Source organism: Schistocerca nitens, chromosome 11 (genome assembly GCF_023898315.1).
Source record: "Schistocerca nitens isolate TAMUIC-IGC-003100 chromosome 11, iqSchNite1.1, whole genome shotgun sequence".
In the NCBI taxonomy this organism is placed as follows: Eukaryota; Metazoa; Arthropoda; class Insecta; order Orthoptera; family Acrididae; genus Schistocerca; species Schistocerca nitens.
Window position 1 is genome coordinate 62,246,945 of NC_064624.1, and position 16,595 is coordinate 62,263,539.

The following is a 16,595-nucleotide window of genomic DNA, read 5'->3' on the forward strand; positions in this document are numbered from 1 at the left end:
TAATATCAAATACCGGCCTTAATTTGAGGAAGAAATTTCTGAGGACGTACGTCTGGAGTACAGCATTGTATGGTAGTGAAACATGGACTGTGGGAAAACCGGAACAGAAAAGAATCGAAGCATTTGGGATGTTTTGCTATAGACGAATGTTGAAAATTAGGTGGACTGATAAGGTAAGGAATGAGGAGGTTCTACGCAGAATCGGAGAGGAAAGGAATATGTGGAAAACACTGATAAGGAGAAGGGGCAGGATGATAGGACATCTGCTAAGACATGAGGGAATGACTTCCATGGTACTAGAGGGAGCTGTAGAGGGCAAAAACTGTAGAGGAAGACAGAGATTGGAATACGTCAAGCAAATAATTGAGGACGTAGGTTGCAGTGGCTACTCTGAGATGAAGAGATTAGCACAGGAAAGGAATTCGTGGTGGGCCGCATCAAACCAGTCAGTAGACTGATGACCAAAACAAAAAAAAAGTAGGTTTGTGTTCCTGCTACTTTCATGAGGTGAAACAATACTTTTCATCACTAGAGAGGAAAAATTGTTTGCCAAAATTATAAATGAAAAACACTGTTTTTTGAATCATTCAGCTAAAAGTCTGTTAAGTATAGCAAATATTTTATAAAGTCATTCATACATTTCAGAGTGAATCATAAGTTACCCCATTTCCTGTTAGTATTCTACGTACAGTAATCCATATGCAGAGAGCAAACTTTTACTTTATGGGAGCACAGTTAGTCCCATGGTTTGAGATCCTACATCTGCATTTACTGTAGCATTGTGACACTAAAGGCAGTCTTGAAGATGCTGTCATTACATAGAAAGTGACACACCACTGGCTGTGTTCTGTCAGGAAATTTTTTGGGCAGTGGAAGGACAGCTGCTAAATCCTGAAAGAATTGGGAGTGACTCATTATTACTAACAAAGTTTATATGTATGTAATATTTGTCAAAAATATAGGAGAAAATGCTAGGAAAGCTTATGACGTGTAGTTTCCATTTTCATGCATGTAATTTTGGGCATGGTTTGCAGGTCTCCACCCTATCCATTGTACATCAGTGCTAGAAACACCACTCAACAAATTGCCTGCTACACCACACCCCATCAGAGATCACTCGTGTATAGGAGGTGGCTATCATCGGTTCACAGCTGAGGCACGCCCATGCTGGGTGGTACCACTACCAGCCCCAATAACCACACATATGAAAGGCAAAGACTCATCGCTCTGTAGAAGTTGTGTGTGGCTGCTTCAGCAACAGATTTAGAGTACAGAGTAGCGGATCATTTTTTAACAGCGAAAAACTTTGTGGCACAGAAGCCCACATACGACTGATCTAACAGAATATAGACTTGCAGCATCTTGTCCACCCAGAAAATCTGTTGGATTGGAGGAGAGGGGATCATGCACTGGGTGTACTCATGAGGCAACGAGCTGTAATTAAAGTGGGGTTCCATAAAATATTCAGTAATAATGAGAAACCGTAGTAGATTAAGTGTCTTAAATCGTCACTGATTCTGGTCAGGTTATAAATGATTACCATTAAAGTACCAGTAATGATAGATTAACGCCTGTTTGTGAAGCAGCTTCCACAGCTCCGTATTAAATTGCCCAAACAGCTCAGAGTCTGGCTCTCATCTGTAGGAGTTTTTTGAATCTGGAGATGTGACTTTGACGGCTGTCAGTGATCTGTCTGTGCATTTAAAAACTAAGTAGCACTACTTCAAACATTCAGTGTCACACCGTGGGTACACCTTCACCAGACTACACACACACAAACACACACACACACACACAAACACACACACACACACACACACACACTCAAACATGTGTGCGAGGCAAACATAAATACACTGCCTTCACCAGGACCACACCAAGTGAAGCACTGTGAGAGTCAAAAGGGCTTCAGAGCTGTTGGTTCCTGTACAGTCATTCAGGGTTCACGTCTGTTTCTCTCTATGTAGAAAAGATCCATTATTATGTCATGCAGTTATCTGAACTATAAAATGAGTTTTGAATATGTCAACTGTATGATTTTCAATAGAATCAGCAACATTTGCAAATCTGTCTGCCCAAAATATTTCAAGAAAAAGGAATTATGTATTTTATCGATCAGCGGATATTGGATTCATTAATTTAATACGTCATTTACCTGAATAATGGAAATAATTACTTCTTAATTGACTTTAGTTTCAAAAAATGTTACTAAATTCTTCTCCTGAGCACATGCCGCACAGTGTGTTCTATCAGCATGTAGGTATTTTCGTTTAGACCCGTCCTAGCGAGATTGTCGTATGTAAATCACATACTGCAGCACTTCCAGGAAACAAGATTTACTTTCCAACGGTTGTCATATCGAGACAAGTACATTAAACTTTAATTTACTCTCATGATCTCGCTGTCGCCTAAAGGTGCATCACAGCCAGAGGAATATAAGACAAAAGTTTCTCTCTCTCTTTCTCTCTCTCTCTCTCTCTCTCTCTCTCTCTCTCTCTATATATATATATATATATATATATATATATATATATATATATATATATATATATATATGTGTGTGTGTGTGTGTGTGTGTGTGTGTGTGTTAGTTCTTGTGTGTATGTGCATCTGTCAATGAGTGTGATTGTGTGTAGGGGTAGAGGAGTCCAGTTTGGTATCATTGCTGTATCCGAAACGTAACTACTCTATGGTTTCCTGGTTAACAGTAGCTTTCTCTGTTTGACGAGTTTGTGTCAAGAAACTTGTTGATAATTGGGTTTACTTTTGTTCCTGTAATAACAGAAACTTCTCTTTAAATAGCAGGAGACGTCATTAGCATTATTTGTCACATTTGCAAGTGTCAGAGAGGAGTGCTGCACACAGACGTAGTAATGGCTGAACGAAGTGGAAGGCAACAACTTCTGCAACGATAGAGTTCTAAGGTCAAAAAACTAACGATCACGAATTAAAGTGACAAAATGTGATAACTTTGTATTTTGAGAGTTGGAGTGTAGGAATTTTTTGTGGAGAGTGCATGAAGAATTTGAGGGGATGACGCAACTGTTCATGTGTACGTTAATATAAAATTACTTTCTCAGTGTTCTGTATCACAGAAGGGAGATTTATCAGTTGTCAGAGAGATGAGTTTTAGAATTGGTTACAGTTGTACCACTCTGATACGTTTCTTGATCAGAAGTGTGTGTTTGAAGAAAAGTACGAGAATTTCTGTGTTTTGTGTAGGGCCCTCTCGGCAGCGGAGAAAGGCAGGAGGCTGATCAAGGCAGCTAGCGATGGGACAGTGCAAGAGCTGCAGATGCTGCTGGCAGCTGGGGCTGATGTGGGTGCGACGGATGGGAACAAGAATACTGCGCTGCACTGGGCAGCCTGGGAGGGTCACGTGGAAGCGGCGAGCTGTCTGGTGGGGGCTGGCGCGGAGGTGGACGCCGGGAACTGGGTCCAGAACACGCCGCTCCACTGGGCTGCATGGGGCGGCCGGCCGGCCGTGGTGCGGCTGCTGGCGGCGGCCTCTACAGATCCCAATGCCAGGAACGTGGACAGAGACACGCCGCTGCACTTCGCGGCCGAGCATGGCCGCACAGAGGAGGCGATTGCACTACTCGATGCAGGGGCTGACAGTGGGGCCAGGAATCACAAGGGGAAAACCCCAGTGGACCGCGCCAGGCAGTTCAACCACCAACACTGGATAGACAGGATAAGACGAGACTAGCAGTACGATATACACCTCTGAAGTAAAAACAACGCTAGTCTACCAAAATCACAATAGTAGCGACAATGTGAGATTCATATAAACTAATGTGTGTAGCAAGAAGCGAGTTTCCTTCCATGAAAACTCAACAATAATCGAAACGTATATCATTAATAATAAACATGTTTTAACTAAATTAATTATTGTAAAGTTCAAATGGTTCAAATGGCTCTGAGCACTATGGGACTCAACTGCTGAGGTCATTAGTCCCCTAGAACTTAGAACTAGTTAAACCTAACTAACCTAAGGACATCACACACATACATGCCCGAGGCAGGATTCGAACCTGCGACCGTAGCGGTCTCGCGGTTCCAGACTGCAGCGCCAGAACCGCGCGGCCACTTCGGCCGGCTGTAAAGTAATTGGTAAGAATATGCTATTACAAATAACACCACCTCCAGTGTGGCAGTAAGGCGCTGTACTGTTGCGGTAAGTTGTTGGACCACAGTAACAATAAATCTTTAATTTAATCAAGAACAATTCATTTATTGAGCCAACTGTGCAGTTTGTAAACACTGCCAGTGCAGGTCGGCCAAGTATGACTTTAAGTAAACAGTTATGATGGAACTCCAAAGACAGTCGTCTGAACAGAAAAAGAGCACGTTGTATTGAGCAGGAACATCGGTCATCCCCAAGGAAACCCTAGAGGCTTAGTTTGTGCCTCAGAATACTGTAATACAGTATCACAGTAGCTGTGGAAAAAATAACAATGATTACTCAAAACAAACTATTCCTCTTACAATACCATAAAGATATTACAGCACTTCTTAAAAACATCAAGAATTTACTTATTTGCCAAGGACAAGCATTTAGAAGAGAAACACACACTCACTAATTCTATCCATGTCTTGCGGAGATGAAAATGTATTCACAATGCAACAATTTCCAAAATTCATGATAAGGCATACACACACAGAAATTTTTATTGAAGGAGTCCACATACATGAAAATAAATCATCTTTGGTAAAACAATTACTGATTGGTTCTTCCATATAGTACGCCGCACAAAGTGGAAACCGTAAGAAATAAAAGGTAAAATATTATTAATCTGACCTTATGAGTCAATGTAACAATCTATCAAACAATGCTCAAAACTGTATCCCATCTAGAGTAATTTAAGATTATGTTTACATGTTATTCTAAGCCAATTACATACATGAAAAACAGTTTTGCATCACCGAATTTCCCGGAACTCATGAAGATAGATGTTGACTTTGGCTACTGTATCACAGACACAGTCTATTTTACTGTTCAGAGTTGTCTATACCCGCCCAAAGATGTAAACAACCATGTATGAGCAGCGCCTATTAGACGGACGGAGTCTGACAGCTGATCAATTCCAGTCATTCCACCAAGAAGGAGGTACATGGCTAGTGTTGTCTGTAGTTCAACCCTGCCTAGACGGTCAGTACTGCGGTCTGATTGCGTTCGCATTGTTTCTTTGTGTCAGGAAGGGCTCTCAAGAAGGGATGTGTCCAGGCATCTCAGAGTGAATCAAAGCGATGTTGTTCAGACATGAAGGAGATAAAGAGAGAGAGGAACTGTCGATGACATCCCTCGCTCAGGCTGCCCAAGGGCTAGTATTGCAGTGGATGATCGCTTCCCACGGATTACGGCTCGGAGTAACCCTGACAGCAACGCCACCATGTTGCATAATGCTTTTCGTGCAGCCACAGGACGTCGTGTTACAACTCAAACTGTGTGGAATAGGCTGCATGATGCACAACTTCACTCTAGATGTCGATGGTGAGGTCCATCTTTGCAACCACGACACCATGCAGTGCGGTACAGTTTGGCCCAACAATATCTGAATGCATCCCTCAGGACTGGCATCACGTTCTCTTCACCGATAACAGTCGTATATGCCTTCAGTCAGACAACTGTTAGAGATGTGTTTGGAGGTGACCCAGTCAGGATGAACGCATTAGATACACTGCCCAACGAGTGCAGCAAGATGGAAGTTCCCTGCTCTTTTGGGGTGGCATTATGTGGGGCTGACGTACGCCACTGGTGGTCATGGAAGCGGCCATAATGGCTGCACGATACGTGAATTCCATCCTCCGAACGATAGTGCAACTATATTGGCAGCATATTAGCGAAGCATTCGTCTTCATGGACCATAATTTGCGCTCCCATCGTGCACATGTTGTAACGATTTCCTTCAGCATAACGACAACGCTTGACTGGAATGGCCAGCATGTTTTCCAGACATGAACCCAATCGCAAATGCCTGGGATAGGTAGTGCGGTTTATGGACGCCGTGACCCTTGAACCACTCTGAGGCATCCACGCCGAATCGCCATTGAGGAGTGGGACAATCTGGAGCAACAGTGCCTTGATGAACTTGTGGGTAGTGTGCCACGACGAATACAGGCACGCATCAATGCAACAGGACGTGCTACTGGGGATGAGAGGTACCGGTGTGTACAGCAATCTGGATCACCATCTCTGAACGTCTCGCTCTATGGTGGTTCAACATGCAGTCTGTGGTTTTTATGGGCAATAAAAAGGGAGGAAATGATGTTTATGTTGAGCTCTATTCCAGATTCTGTACATATTCCTAAACACTCCGAACCGAGTTGATGCAAAACTTTTCTTGATGTGTGCGTTTTAGCTGGTCAAGAGGCATCAGATAACGCGCTCTTGCTTAACTTCTCTCTGTAAATAAATGAATGTATGAAAAGGAACTTCATATATGTCGGTCAAATGTGACCATACATATAATTTGACATAAACTTATACCTATTGTGTGAAACTAGTATATAAAAAGAAGACGAAAATAAACTTAAGTAACCAATTGCTCTAACTGGAACGACTTAGCAGAAGTCTTGTTGGGCAGAGTAGTGCCCAACAGCCAACAGCGCTCCACAGGTTACAAACAGAGTAAAGTTAACACTACACTGGATACCTGTATGAGGCTCACGAGGGAGAGTAAATAAGCTCACTATGCAATTAATACACACTGGCCTACGGTTACTATTAAAGGAAACGTAACATATCCAAATACCTCAATTACGATACGAACAAAGAATGAGTGACGGCGGATAAACAGTGTTACGTGGATTAGTACAATTTTGAACTTAGCCAGACTCCCCTTTAAGTAATGACCTTGGTCACAAAACCTGGCTTAGGCCTGTACTATTCGTATTTTTATTTAATAATCGACATTTATACTAGATCTTAAGTCACTGGCAAGAATAGTAGGAATTAGTACACAACAACAAAAATAAATAACAAGTAGCCAAATCAGTAGTTTTCTCAGAACAGTCCATCAGTTGGCTCACACTACAACATATTGTAAACCAGAGCATAGGTCTCTAAGAGAAGCGCGGAATACTAACACGAATCAATCACAACTAACGAAATCTGCAGTTAACACCGAAGATCAGTTACTCTCACAGCCCATGAATTGACCACACAGAAATGTATCTGAAGTTCCACCACTGTATGCAATAGATAACTGCCAAACTTTGTACAAATTGACGAGGTAAAGGTGCCAGCAAAATCATAGAGGAGGACATTAACTGAACAAAGATAGAGGTGGAACCAGAATGCGATGGATTACTCCTATGTGAAACCAGTACTTGGTGAGACATATGAAGTGTCACAGTTAATTAGAAAAATCGCAGTATCGGTCCAAAGGATTTTCCTTCCGTCTAAGGCCTGATGTATTAATCACACAGCTCCATTGGTCATCTACAATCCAAGACTCTGCAAAGTCCAACAACCGCAAACACAGCAATAATAGGTCCCCCTCAGAGTCCATGACTCTGACCACGAAATTCTCCATCGGCCATGTAAAATTGTCCTTCATGTGCCCAAACTATCCTGTGCTCGGGCACCTACAGCTGACCTGCGGAGCTAGGAACTCTTAGCTTCGCTGGAACCAAAGAGTGCGCGTGAGCACAGAACACGTGTGTGGCACATCCATATTACTGGCATATGAACTCTATGGTTAGAATGCATTTTCACTTCAAATCTAAGACTGCTTCTGTGTGTGCAGACGATGCATTAATTGGCGACCTCTGTTATAATATGACATTAATAGCAATATTCACACCACTTAGTTCTGATCCCAGACTAAATTTACTCATGTGTCAGCAGTAGTGATGGTTTGAAAGCTAGTGTGTTCATAGCATGGCGTTAGTACCAATATTTGCACCATATCGTTTGCGCATAATATGAAACAATATAATAGGTTTACGTTTATTTACAACGAATTGTAGAAAACCGTTAGTAACACATGTCCCAACAGAGCTGTAAAACTGTAGTTCCACAACACATTACGATGTGTGGGGTAAAATAGACCTTCACGGTGACATTGCAGGGTGCTGCAGCATATTTTCCCTTTTTCAATTTTTGCCTTCCATCCGTCGTCTGTGCATCTCCCTGCACCAGGCGTCACATCGGCAGAGCGCCTGCAGGTGCAGCAACTCTGGCAGGGCGGGTGCCCTAGTCGGCAGTGTGATGAACTGCAGAAAATGTACCGCTTGTTCAATATGCAGATTGAATAACATTTGGGATACGCTACAACCCTGTCTCACTCCCTTCTCAACCACTGCGAGGGCTTTGTGTATATCTTGGCTACAATAATGAATTCAATATGCTTTTCGTAGTTGCTTACCCGCACTCCTATTTTTTATATCATCATTAATCCTACTCCTGCATTACCTCGTTAACCCTGTATTCACCTTACCAGAAGTTTTGTTTCTCCTGCCAAAGAACGTCGCTAATTCCCACTATATCCAGCTTCAACCTGTCCATTTCCCTTTCTAAATTTACTATCCTACCAGCCAGATTAATGGATCTGACATTCCACGCTCCGATCTGCAGAACGCCAGTTTTCTTTCTCCTGATAATTATGTCCTCCTAAGTAGTTCCTGTCTAGAGATCCGAACGGGGGACTTTTTTACCTAGAGAATATTTTACCCAAGAGGGCGCCATAATCATTTAACTATACAGTAAAGCGGTGCCCTCGGAAAAATTACGGCTGTAGTTTCCCCTTGCTTTAAGCCGTTCGCAGTCCCAGAGCAACAAGGCCGTTGTGGTTAATGTTACAAGGCCAGGTCAGTCAATCATCCAGACTGTTGCCCGTGCAACTACGAGTACTGAAAAAGCTGCTGCCCGTCTTCAGGAACCACATGTTTGTCTGGCCTCTCAACAGATACCCCTCCATCATGGTGGCAACTACGGTACAGCTATCTGTATCGCTGAGGCAAACAAACCTCCGCGCCAACGTCAAAGTCTATGGTTCATGGGTGGGAAATGGAATATGTTACACATCAAAAATGAAATTGATACCATCTTCATTTCATCATGCACACATTTCATCATCCAAATAAAGTTGTCAGAAGGGTAGAAGTTCCCATTCAGGCAAAAGTGAAACTGTGACCTATGAACACAAGATAGTCAAACACATTTCACAAAGATAGACATGAAATGGAACCCACCCTAGGCAGAATGGTGCAACTGAGGCGGTAATAACAGAAGTACAGGGAATAATTTGATACTTTTTCCATAATTCAAGTAAATAATTGTGATTAAGTTAGTGATCCGTCAGCTGAGTTGCTGATATCCATATTGATGGAAATTAAACAGCTTCTTTGACTCTCCGTGAATGATAAAGCGTAATATGTATATCAAACGTTTGTAAAAGTTAAGCTATCATTACCTATAGATAATGAGGAATTCATACTTCAGCTGCACAGCTATTGACCTTCACTTGGGCAGTATCAAGAACATATACATCTACATGGATTCTCTGCAAATCACATTGAAGTGCCTGGCAGAGGGTTCATCGAGCCACCTTCACAATTCTCTATTATTCCAATCTCGTATAAAGTGCAACGAACGAGCGCCTGTGTCTCTCTGTACGAGCTCTCCGTTCCCTTATTTTGTCGTGATCATCGTTTCTCCCTATTTAGGTCTGTGTCAACAAAATATTTTCGCATTCGGAGGAAAAGTTGGTGATTGAAATTTCGTTAGAATATTCCGTCGCATAGAAAGAGGCCCTTGTTTCAATGATGTCCTGCCCAAATCCTGTATCATTTCAGTGACACTCTCTCCCATATCTCGACATAATATAAAACGTGCTGTCCTTCTTTCAACTGTTTCGATGTACTTTGCCAGTCATATCGGGTAAGGATCCAACACCGTGCAGCAGTGTTCTAAAAGAGGACGGACAAGCGTAGTGTAGGCCGTCTCCTTAGTAGATCTGTTACATTTTCTAAGTGTCCTGCCAATAAAACGCAGTCTTCGGTTAGCCTTCCCCACAATATTTTCTATGTTTTCCTTCCAATTTAAGTTTTTCGCAATTGTAATATTTAGCTGAATTTACGGCCTTTAGATTTCACTGATTTATCGTGTGACCGAAGTTTAACGGATTTCTTTTAGCACTCATGTGGATAACTTCCCACTTTTCGTTATTTAGGGTCAACTGCCAATTTTCGAAGCATTCAGATATTTCTTCTAAACCGTTTTGCGATTTGTGTTGATCATCTGATGACTTTAGTAGTCGATAAACGACAGCGTCATCTGCAAAGAACCTAAGATGCCTGCTCAGATTATCTCCCAAATTGTCTATATAGATAAGGAACAGCAAAGTGTCTATAACACTACCTTGGGGAACGCCAGAAATAGTATCTATTTTTCTCGATGACTTTTCATCAAATTACTGCGAACTGTGACCTCTATAACAGGAAATCACAAATACAGTCACATAACTGAGACGATATTCCATAAGCACGCAATTTCACTACGAGCCGCTTGTGTGGTACAGTGTCAAAAGCCTTCCGGAAATCCAGAAATACATAATCGATCTGAAATCCCTTATCAACAGCACTCAACACTTCATGCCAATAAAGAGCTAGTTGTGTTTCACAAGAACGATGTTTTGTAAATCATTGTTGACTGTGTGTCAATAGACTCTTTGCTTCGAGGTAATTCATAATGTTCGAATACGATACATGTTCCAAAATCCTGCTGCATAGTCAATCCTCAGTGCGTTTTCATTTAAAACATGTACATAAGTTATTTTAGCGTAGATGAGTTACAATTTTTTTTGCTGCCAGCATAGCCGAATAGTTATCGTCATTGCCTTCAGTGCGGAAGGACGAGAGTTCGAATTCTGGAACCACCTCAGTTCTTCTATGAGGCCAGGAAGACTGGAAAAGATTCCACCCAGCCCTGCGGGGCCAGTGGAGTAGCTGCTCGAATGAAGCACTGGTGATACCATCAGGATGCATCTGTGGCAGTAGCAGGTGGAATTATTGGCTGTATGGCGATGACAAGGGCCACGGTCATAGATAGCTCATCAGTCTGATTTGTGGGTATAAGTTGCCCAGACTGAACAGACCTAAGGCTTAACCTGTTAATGATTTACGTTCTACATCCCATATTTTGTGTGTACAGTGTACAGGTGATTTGTCACTAGGACAGAATGTACACTTTTTCACGATTTAACACAATGAGGAGAGAAAAGTCTTGAGATACCTCCTAATATCGTGTGAGACCACTATTTGCTCGCCGGCGCGTAGCACCTCGATGTTGCATTGACTCAACAAGTCGCAGGAAGGCCCCTGCCGAAGTACTGAACCATGCTCCCTCTACAGCCGCCACTAACTTCTAAGGAGTGTGTCAGAACTCTCCACTACATGAAACAATATATCCAACTCAACGCTATTCTTTCCATTGTGTAAGCATTCAAATATCGGTAGTAACATATCTGAGGGCGAAAGATGGGAGCGCATTGCTGTGAGACGAGGTGTGTCTGCCTGAGTGGAGGCAGTGGTGTCGGTCGAGAGCTCTGAGACAGAAGACGTGTCACGCTGCCCTCACGGCTGTGACGGCAGATCTCACCACACTCAAGGCCTGATTTCATTTATACAGCCAGGAGAGATTGAGATGGCTTAACTACGCTTGGAGATGGAATTCCAGGTAAAATTCGGAAGCATAGCGCAAAAGCAACTGCAAGGTTAGACTCGTAATTGTTAGTCCGAGTTTGCAATAATCCCATGTTTCGCTTGTCAGTGAAAGAAGGCTCCTTATCTTCCAAATAATAGTAAATATTCTCCATATGTAAATAATATGCTGTGGTTAAAAAATGTTAACGCAATTCTCAAACTGAAATAATTTGTTAATCTGGCACTCAGCCATTATTGACACATACGTCATTTGTCATTGTCATTATTAATACTTGTTGATGATGATTCTGAAGTTTACAATAGACTTAACTGATAAAATCCCTTCTCACAAGTTATTTAGGAGTTAACAGGGCCCAAGCAAACTACTTTTTATGAAATTTACTCTTAGGAACAATAAGCTTCAGCCGCTGCTGCTGCATACTGCTGTGCATTGCTGTAAACCACATGGAAAAAGGCAGGCATCTAAAGAGGTGAGTGGGCCAAAACAGAGACACTGTCACATCAAAACATGTCATGCACTCGAATCCAGTACATTCCGTTGCACAAGTCAGATTCTGCATGACTTTTAAATTCCTGTTCAAAAATGCAGTCACATAATTTGAGTATTGTTTCAGGTTCATTTGTTCCTGTAGTTTTTCATATTAAAATACGCAGTGAGATAGCTTATCCAAATGTTAGTTTTAAGTTTTTCATGTAACGGTCGGCTGAGGGCTGAAATGACAGTTAATCTGACACTCATACATCACGCACACAGCTTACTGATAGCTCACCTTACTTACCAAGTCCAGTTTCACAGAGGAACACAGGCAATTTTGGCTATAGCTACGTTACATATATTAGTTGAATATACGTTACAAACTGCGGAAATATAGCCATTGGAAGATTTTGTGACGAAGTGACGTCGCGATTATCTCCCATATTTTTCCATTCATGTCGGCCGATCTGGGAGGGCAGTTATTCGCGCGAACTGTGCAGAGAATTCTTAAAACCACTCTTGATCTTATGTGGCCCAGTGACATGGGACACCGTCATCTATAAAAATTCGATTGTGGTTTGGGAACATGAAGTTCGTGAATGGCCGCAAATGGTGTCCAAGCAGCACAACATAGCAGTTTCCAGGCAACGATCGGCTCAGTTGGACGAGAGGAGCCAATACGCTCTATGCGAACACAGCCCACAACATTGTGGAGCCGTCCCCGACTTGGACAGCGCCTTGCTGTCAACCTGGGCCCATGGCTACGTGGGGTTTGCTCCTAGCAACTGAAATCTGGATTCCTCTGACCAGGTCGCCGTTTTCCAGAAGTCTATGGTCAAGCCTCCAAGAGAGGCGGTGCAGGCGATATCGAGTTGTTTACAAAGGTACCTGCGTCGGTCGTCTACTGGTACAGCCCATTAACGCTAAATTCTGCACCCCTGTCCTAACAGACACGTTCACCGTACGTCTCACAATGATTTCTGCAGTCGTTTCACGTAGGTTAGCTTGTCTGATAATACTGGTAATACTGACAACTCTAGGCAAATGCTGTTGTTCTCGGTTGTTAAGTGAAGGCCGCGCCCACTGCGTTGTCCGTGGTGAGAGATAATGCCTAAAACTTGGTATTTTCGGCCCAGTCTTGACGATTTGGATCTCGCCATATTGAATCCCCTAACGATTTCCGAAATATAATGTCCCATGACTCTAGCTGCAACTACCATTCCGCATTCAAAGTCTGTTAATTAACGCCGTGGGGCCAATCACGACAACAACCTTTCCACATGAATCACCTGAGTATAAAAGACAGCTCTGACAATGCACTCTCCTTTCATACACTGTGTGATCATATGTGTCCGGACACCCCCAAAGCCAATCGTTTTTCATATTAGGTGCATTGTGCTGCCACCTACTGCCAGGTACTCCACATCAGCGACCTCAATAGTCAACAGAAATCGAGAGAGAGCAGAATGGGGCGCTCCGCGAAACTCACAGACTTCAAACGTGGCCAGATTATTGGCTGTCACTTGTGTCATAAGTCTGTAGGCGGGATTTCCACACTCCCAATTATCCCTAGGTCCTTTTTTTCCAATGTGATAGTGACGTGGAAACGCGAAGGGACACATGCAGCACAAAACCGTACAGGCCGACCGCGTCTATTGACTGACAGAGACCGCCGACGTAATGTGTAAAAGACAGACATCGGTCCGGACCATGCCACATAAATTCCAAACTGTATCAGGATCCACTGCAAGTACTATGACAGTTAGGGGGGAGGTGAGAAAACTTGGATATCATGGTCGAGCGGCTACTCATAAGCCATACATCACGCCAGTATATGAAAAACGACGCCTCGCTTGGTGCAAGGAGCCAAAGCATTGGATGATTCAACAGTGGAAAAACGTTGTGTGCAGTGACGAATCATGGTACACAATTTCGCGGTCCGATGGCAGGGTGTGGGTATGGCGGATGCCCCTGTTAACATCTGCATCATCTGTAGTGCCAACAGTAAAATTTGTTGGTGGTGCTGATATGGTGTGGTCGTGTATTTCATGGATGGCGTTTGCACACCTTCTTATTTTGCGTGGCACTACCATAGCACTTTTCCACATTGGTGTTTTAAGTACCTTCTTGCTTCCCACTGTTAAAGAGAAATTCGGGGATGGCGATTGCACCTTTCAACACGATCGAGCACCTATTCATAACGCACGGCCTGTGTCGGAGTGATTACACCACGAAACATCCCTGTAATTGAGTGGCCTGCACAGACTCCTGACCTGAACCCTATAGAACACCATTGGGATGGTTTGGAAAGCCGACTCCGTGCCAGGCCTCACCCACCGACCTCTGCTCAGTGCAGCACTCCATGAAGAATAGGCTACCATTCCCGAAGTAACCTTCCAGCACCTGATTGAACGTATGCCTGCGACAGCGGAAGGTGTCATCAAGGCTAAGGTTGGGGCAATACAATATTGAATTCCAGCATTACCGATGGAGGGATCCATGAACTTTTAAGTCATTTTCAGCTAGGTGTCCGGATACTTTTGATCACATAGTGTACTTTGTGTACGCGATACTACCGCCACCTAATATATGCATATTGCTATCCCATGACACTTGTCGCCTCAGTGTATTCTCATTGAATGATTATCAATGAATTAAGACCTCATACACAGCAACCAGAACGGATTTCCATCACGCATTTCTCCCAGAATACCCCGACAGCAATGGATTAACGGCCGCACAATGTCGTACAATGGGAAGCATATACTGCCATGTAGTTCAACACTTTTTAGAGAGCGGATATTGCTGGAGAAATGTTGATAAGCCCAAATGCACAATGTATAGTAAAACACCGAGTATACTCCATACAAGTACTGATACAAATTAAAGTCTTTTGTACCTGCTGCATTGAGTATGTCTATCAAGGACAATATGTAATTACATTTCTAAAAGCGATGCTACAGCAGATCGTTTTATTCGTTACAATAGGCCTGCTATGATAAATAGGTATCGTCAGGTTATCTGCAGGTACGTGGTACATAATTTTGGTACAATGCTCCTAGAATTACAGGTAAATATTAACTAGAATACATTATTATAATTTTTTTTACATACATCAGATAGGTTTGACAACCATAAGTTATCGTATTTCTATCACTGTCTCTTGGTTTTAATTTTATTCCATTAGTGCTCTTTGAGTAATACCGGTCGGTTATACTAGATATGAATTATTATCTGACGTAATTTTCAAATTGTCTTCCATTTCTTCTGAGTAACAATTATCTGACAGCATATTTAGCAGACGTACCAGCGTTATTGTATGGTTACAATCAGTTTATCATGCTGTAACTGCAGTAACCTTTACTATTGGTATCATGAGTGGACAGCAAAAAGAAAATAGTCCCACTATCGTATTCCAGAGATCTCTGCACTGATAAAGAAAGCAGCCACATGAAGTGTAGCACAATTTACCTTCTTTCCCATTTTTTATATTTATCCAAATTGGGTTTACGGAAAATTTGTGTTGTGAGGTTCTCAACGGCATAGCTATGAGCGCCCAATCTTTCTGCTGTTTGGTCTCGCTATTTCCCGGATGATGATGAAATGATGAGGACAACACAAACACCCAGTCCCAGGCCAAAGAAAATCCCCGACCTTGCTGTAAATCGAACCCAAGACTCCGTGATCCAAAGACAGCAACTTTAACACCAAGAACTGCGGATTTTTTCTACAAATAGTCCCATCGAATTTCCATACAACTCGTTTCCTGCCTACCGACACGTCTGCCTGATAATGACTGCAAACAGTGGTTCACTGCCCTAGAATACGAGTAAGTTGCAGTTCAAATAGTTCAAATGGCTCTAAGCACTATGGGACTTAACATCTGAGGTCATCAGTCCCCTAGACTTATAACTGCTTGAATCTAACTAACCTAAGGACGTCACACACATCCATGGCCGAGGCAGGATTCGAACCTGCGACCATAGCAGCAGTGCGGTTCCACACTGAAGCGCCTAGAACCGCTCGGCCACATCAGCCGGCTAGATTGCAATAGTCTGTGTGCACAACACTTTGAAGGAACCTTCCAAACAAATGTAATCGACCCACGTCCCATGGTGTGTATACAATGACGAAGTTGATAACAGATAGTGTGACATTAATTTGCAGCCCACAGTAGTGTCACAGTTTTGATGACTGTAAAAATTTGAAAGGTGGGAAGTGAAAATATATCCAAAATTCCAAGGAAATGGCTGTACCAGTTATTTGTACAAAATATTGTGACACATCAGGCAGAAGAATGGACACTGACAATGTGAATAAAAGAAAGGGTCCACTCAGTACAAATGATATGTTTGATGAGGTGTTGCTGTCGACAGAAAAAGAGAACAGACCATATGATGAGGATATCAGACAAGTTATGGAAAGAGATTCAGTATTTATACTGATGCAC

At 42.7% G+C, this 16,595-nt stretch overlaps 2 protein-coding genes across 4 annotated transcripts in view; both read left to right on the forward strand.

The window, feature by feature from the left end:
• LOC126213489 (putative ankyrin-containing lipoprotein Lxx09580) overlaps positions 1 to 16,595 on the forward strand; it is a 220,427-nt gene that overhangs the window by 22,294 nt on the left and 181,538 nt on the right. The window lies entirely within an intron of this gene.
• LOC126212628 (ankyrin repeat and SOCS box protein 8-like) lies at positions 2,874 to 3,709 on the forward strand. Its single transcript, XM_049940056.1, has 2 exons — positions 2,874 to 2,893; positions 3,223 to 3,709. The coding sequence occupies exons 1-2, from the start codon at positions 2,874 to 2,876 to the stop codon at positions 3,707 to 3,709; spliced, it is 507 nt and encodes a 168-aa protein (XP_049796013.1).

What these genes read in the sequence shown, in the direction of transcription:
- LOC126212628 (XM_049940056.1), top strand. Translation starts at nt 2,874, where the DNA reads ATGGCTGAACGAAGTGGAAG. An exon ending in ATGGCTGAACGAAGTGGAAG is followed by an intron (nt 2,894 to 3,222) that starts GCAACAACTTCT and finishes TGTTTTGTGTAG; the next exon opens with GGCCCTCTCGGCAGCGGAGA.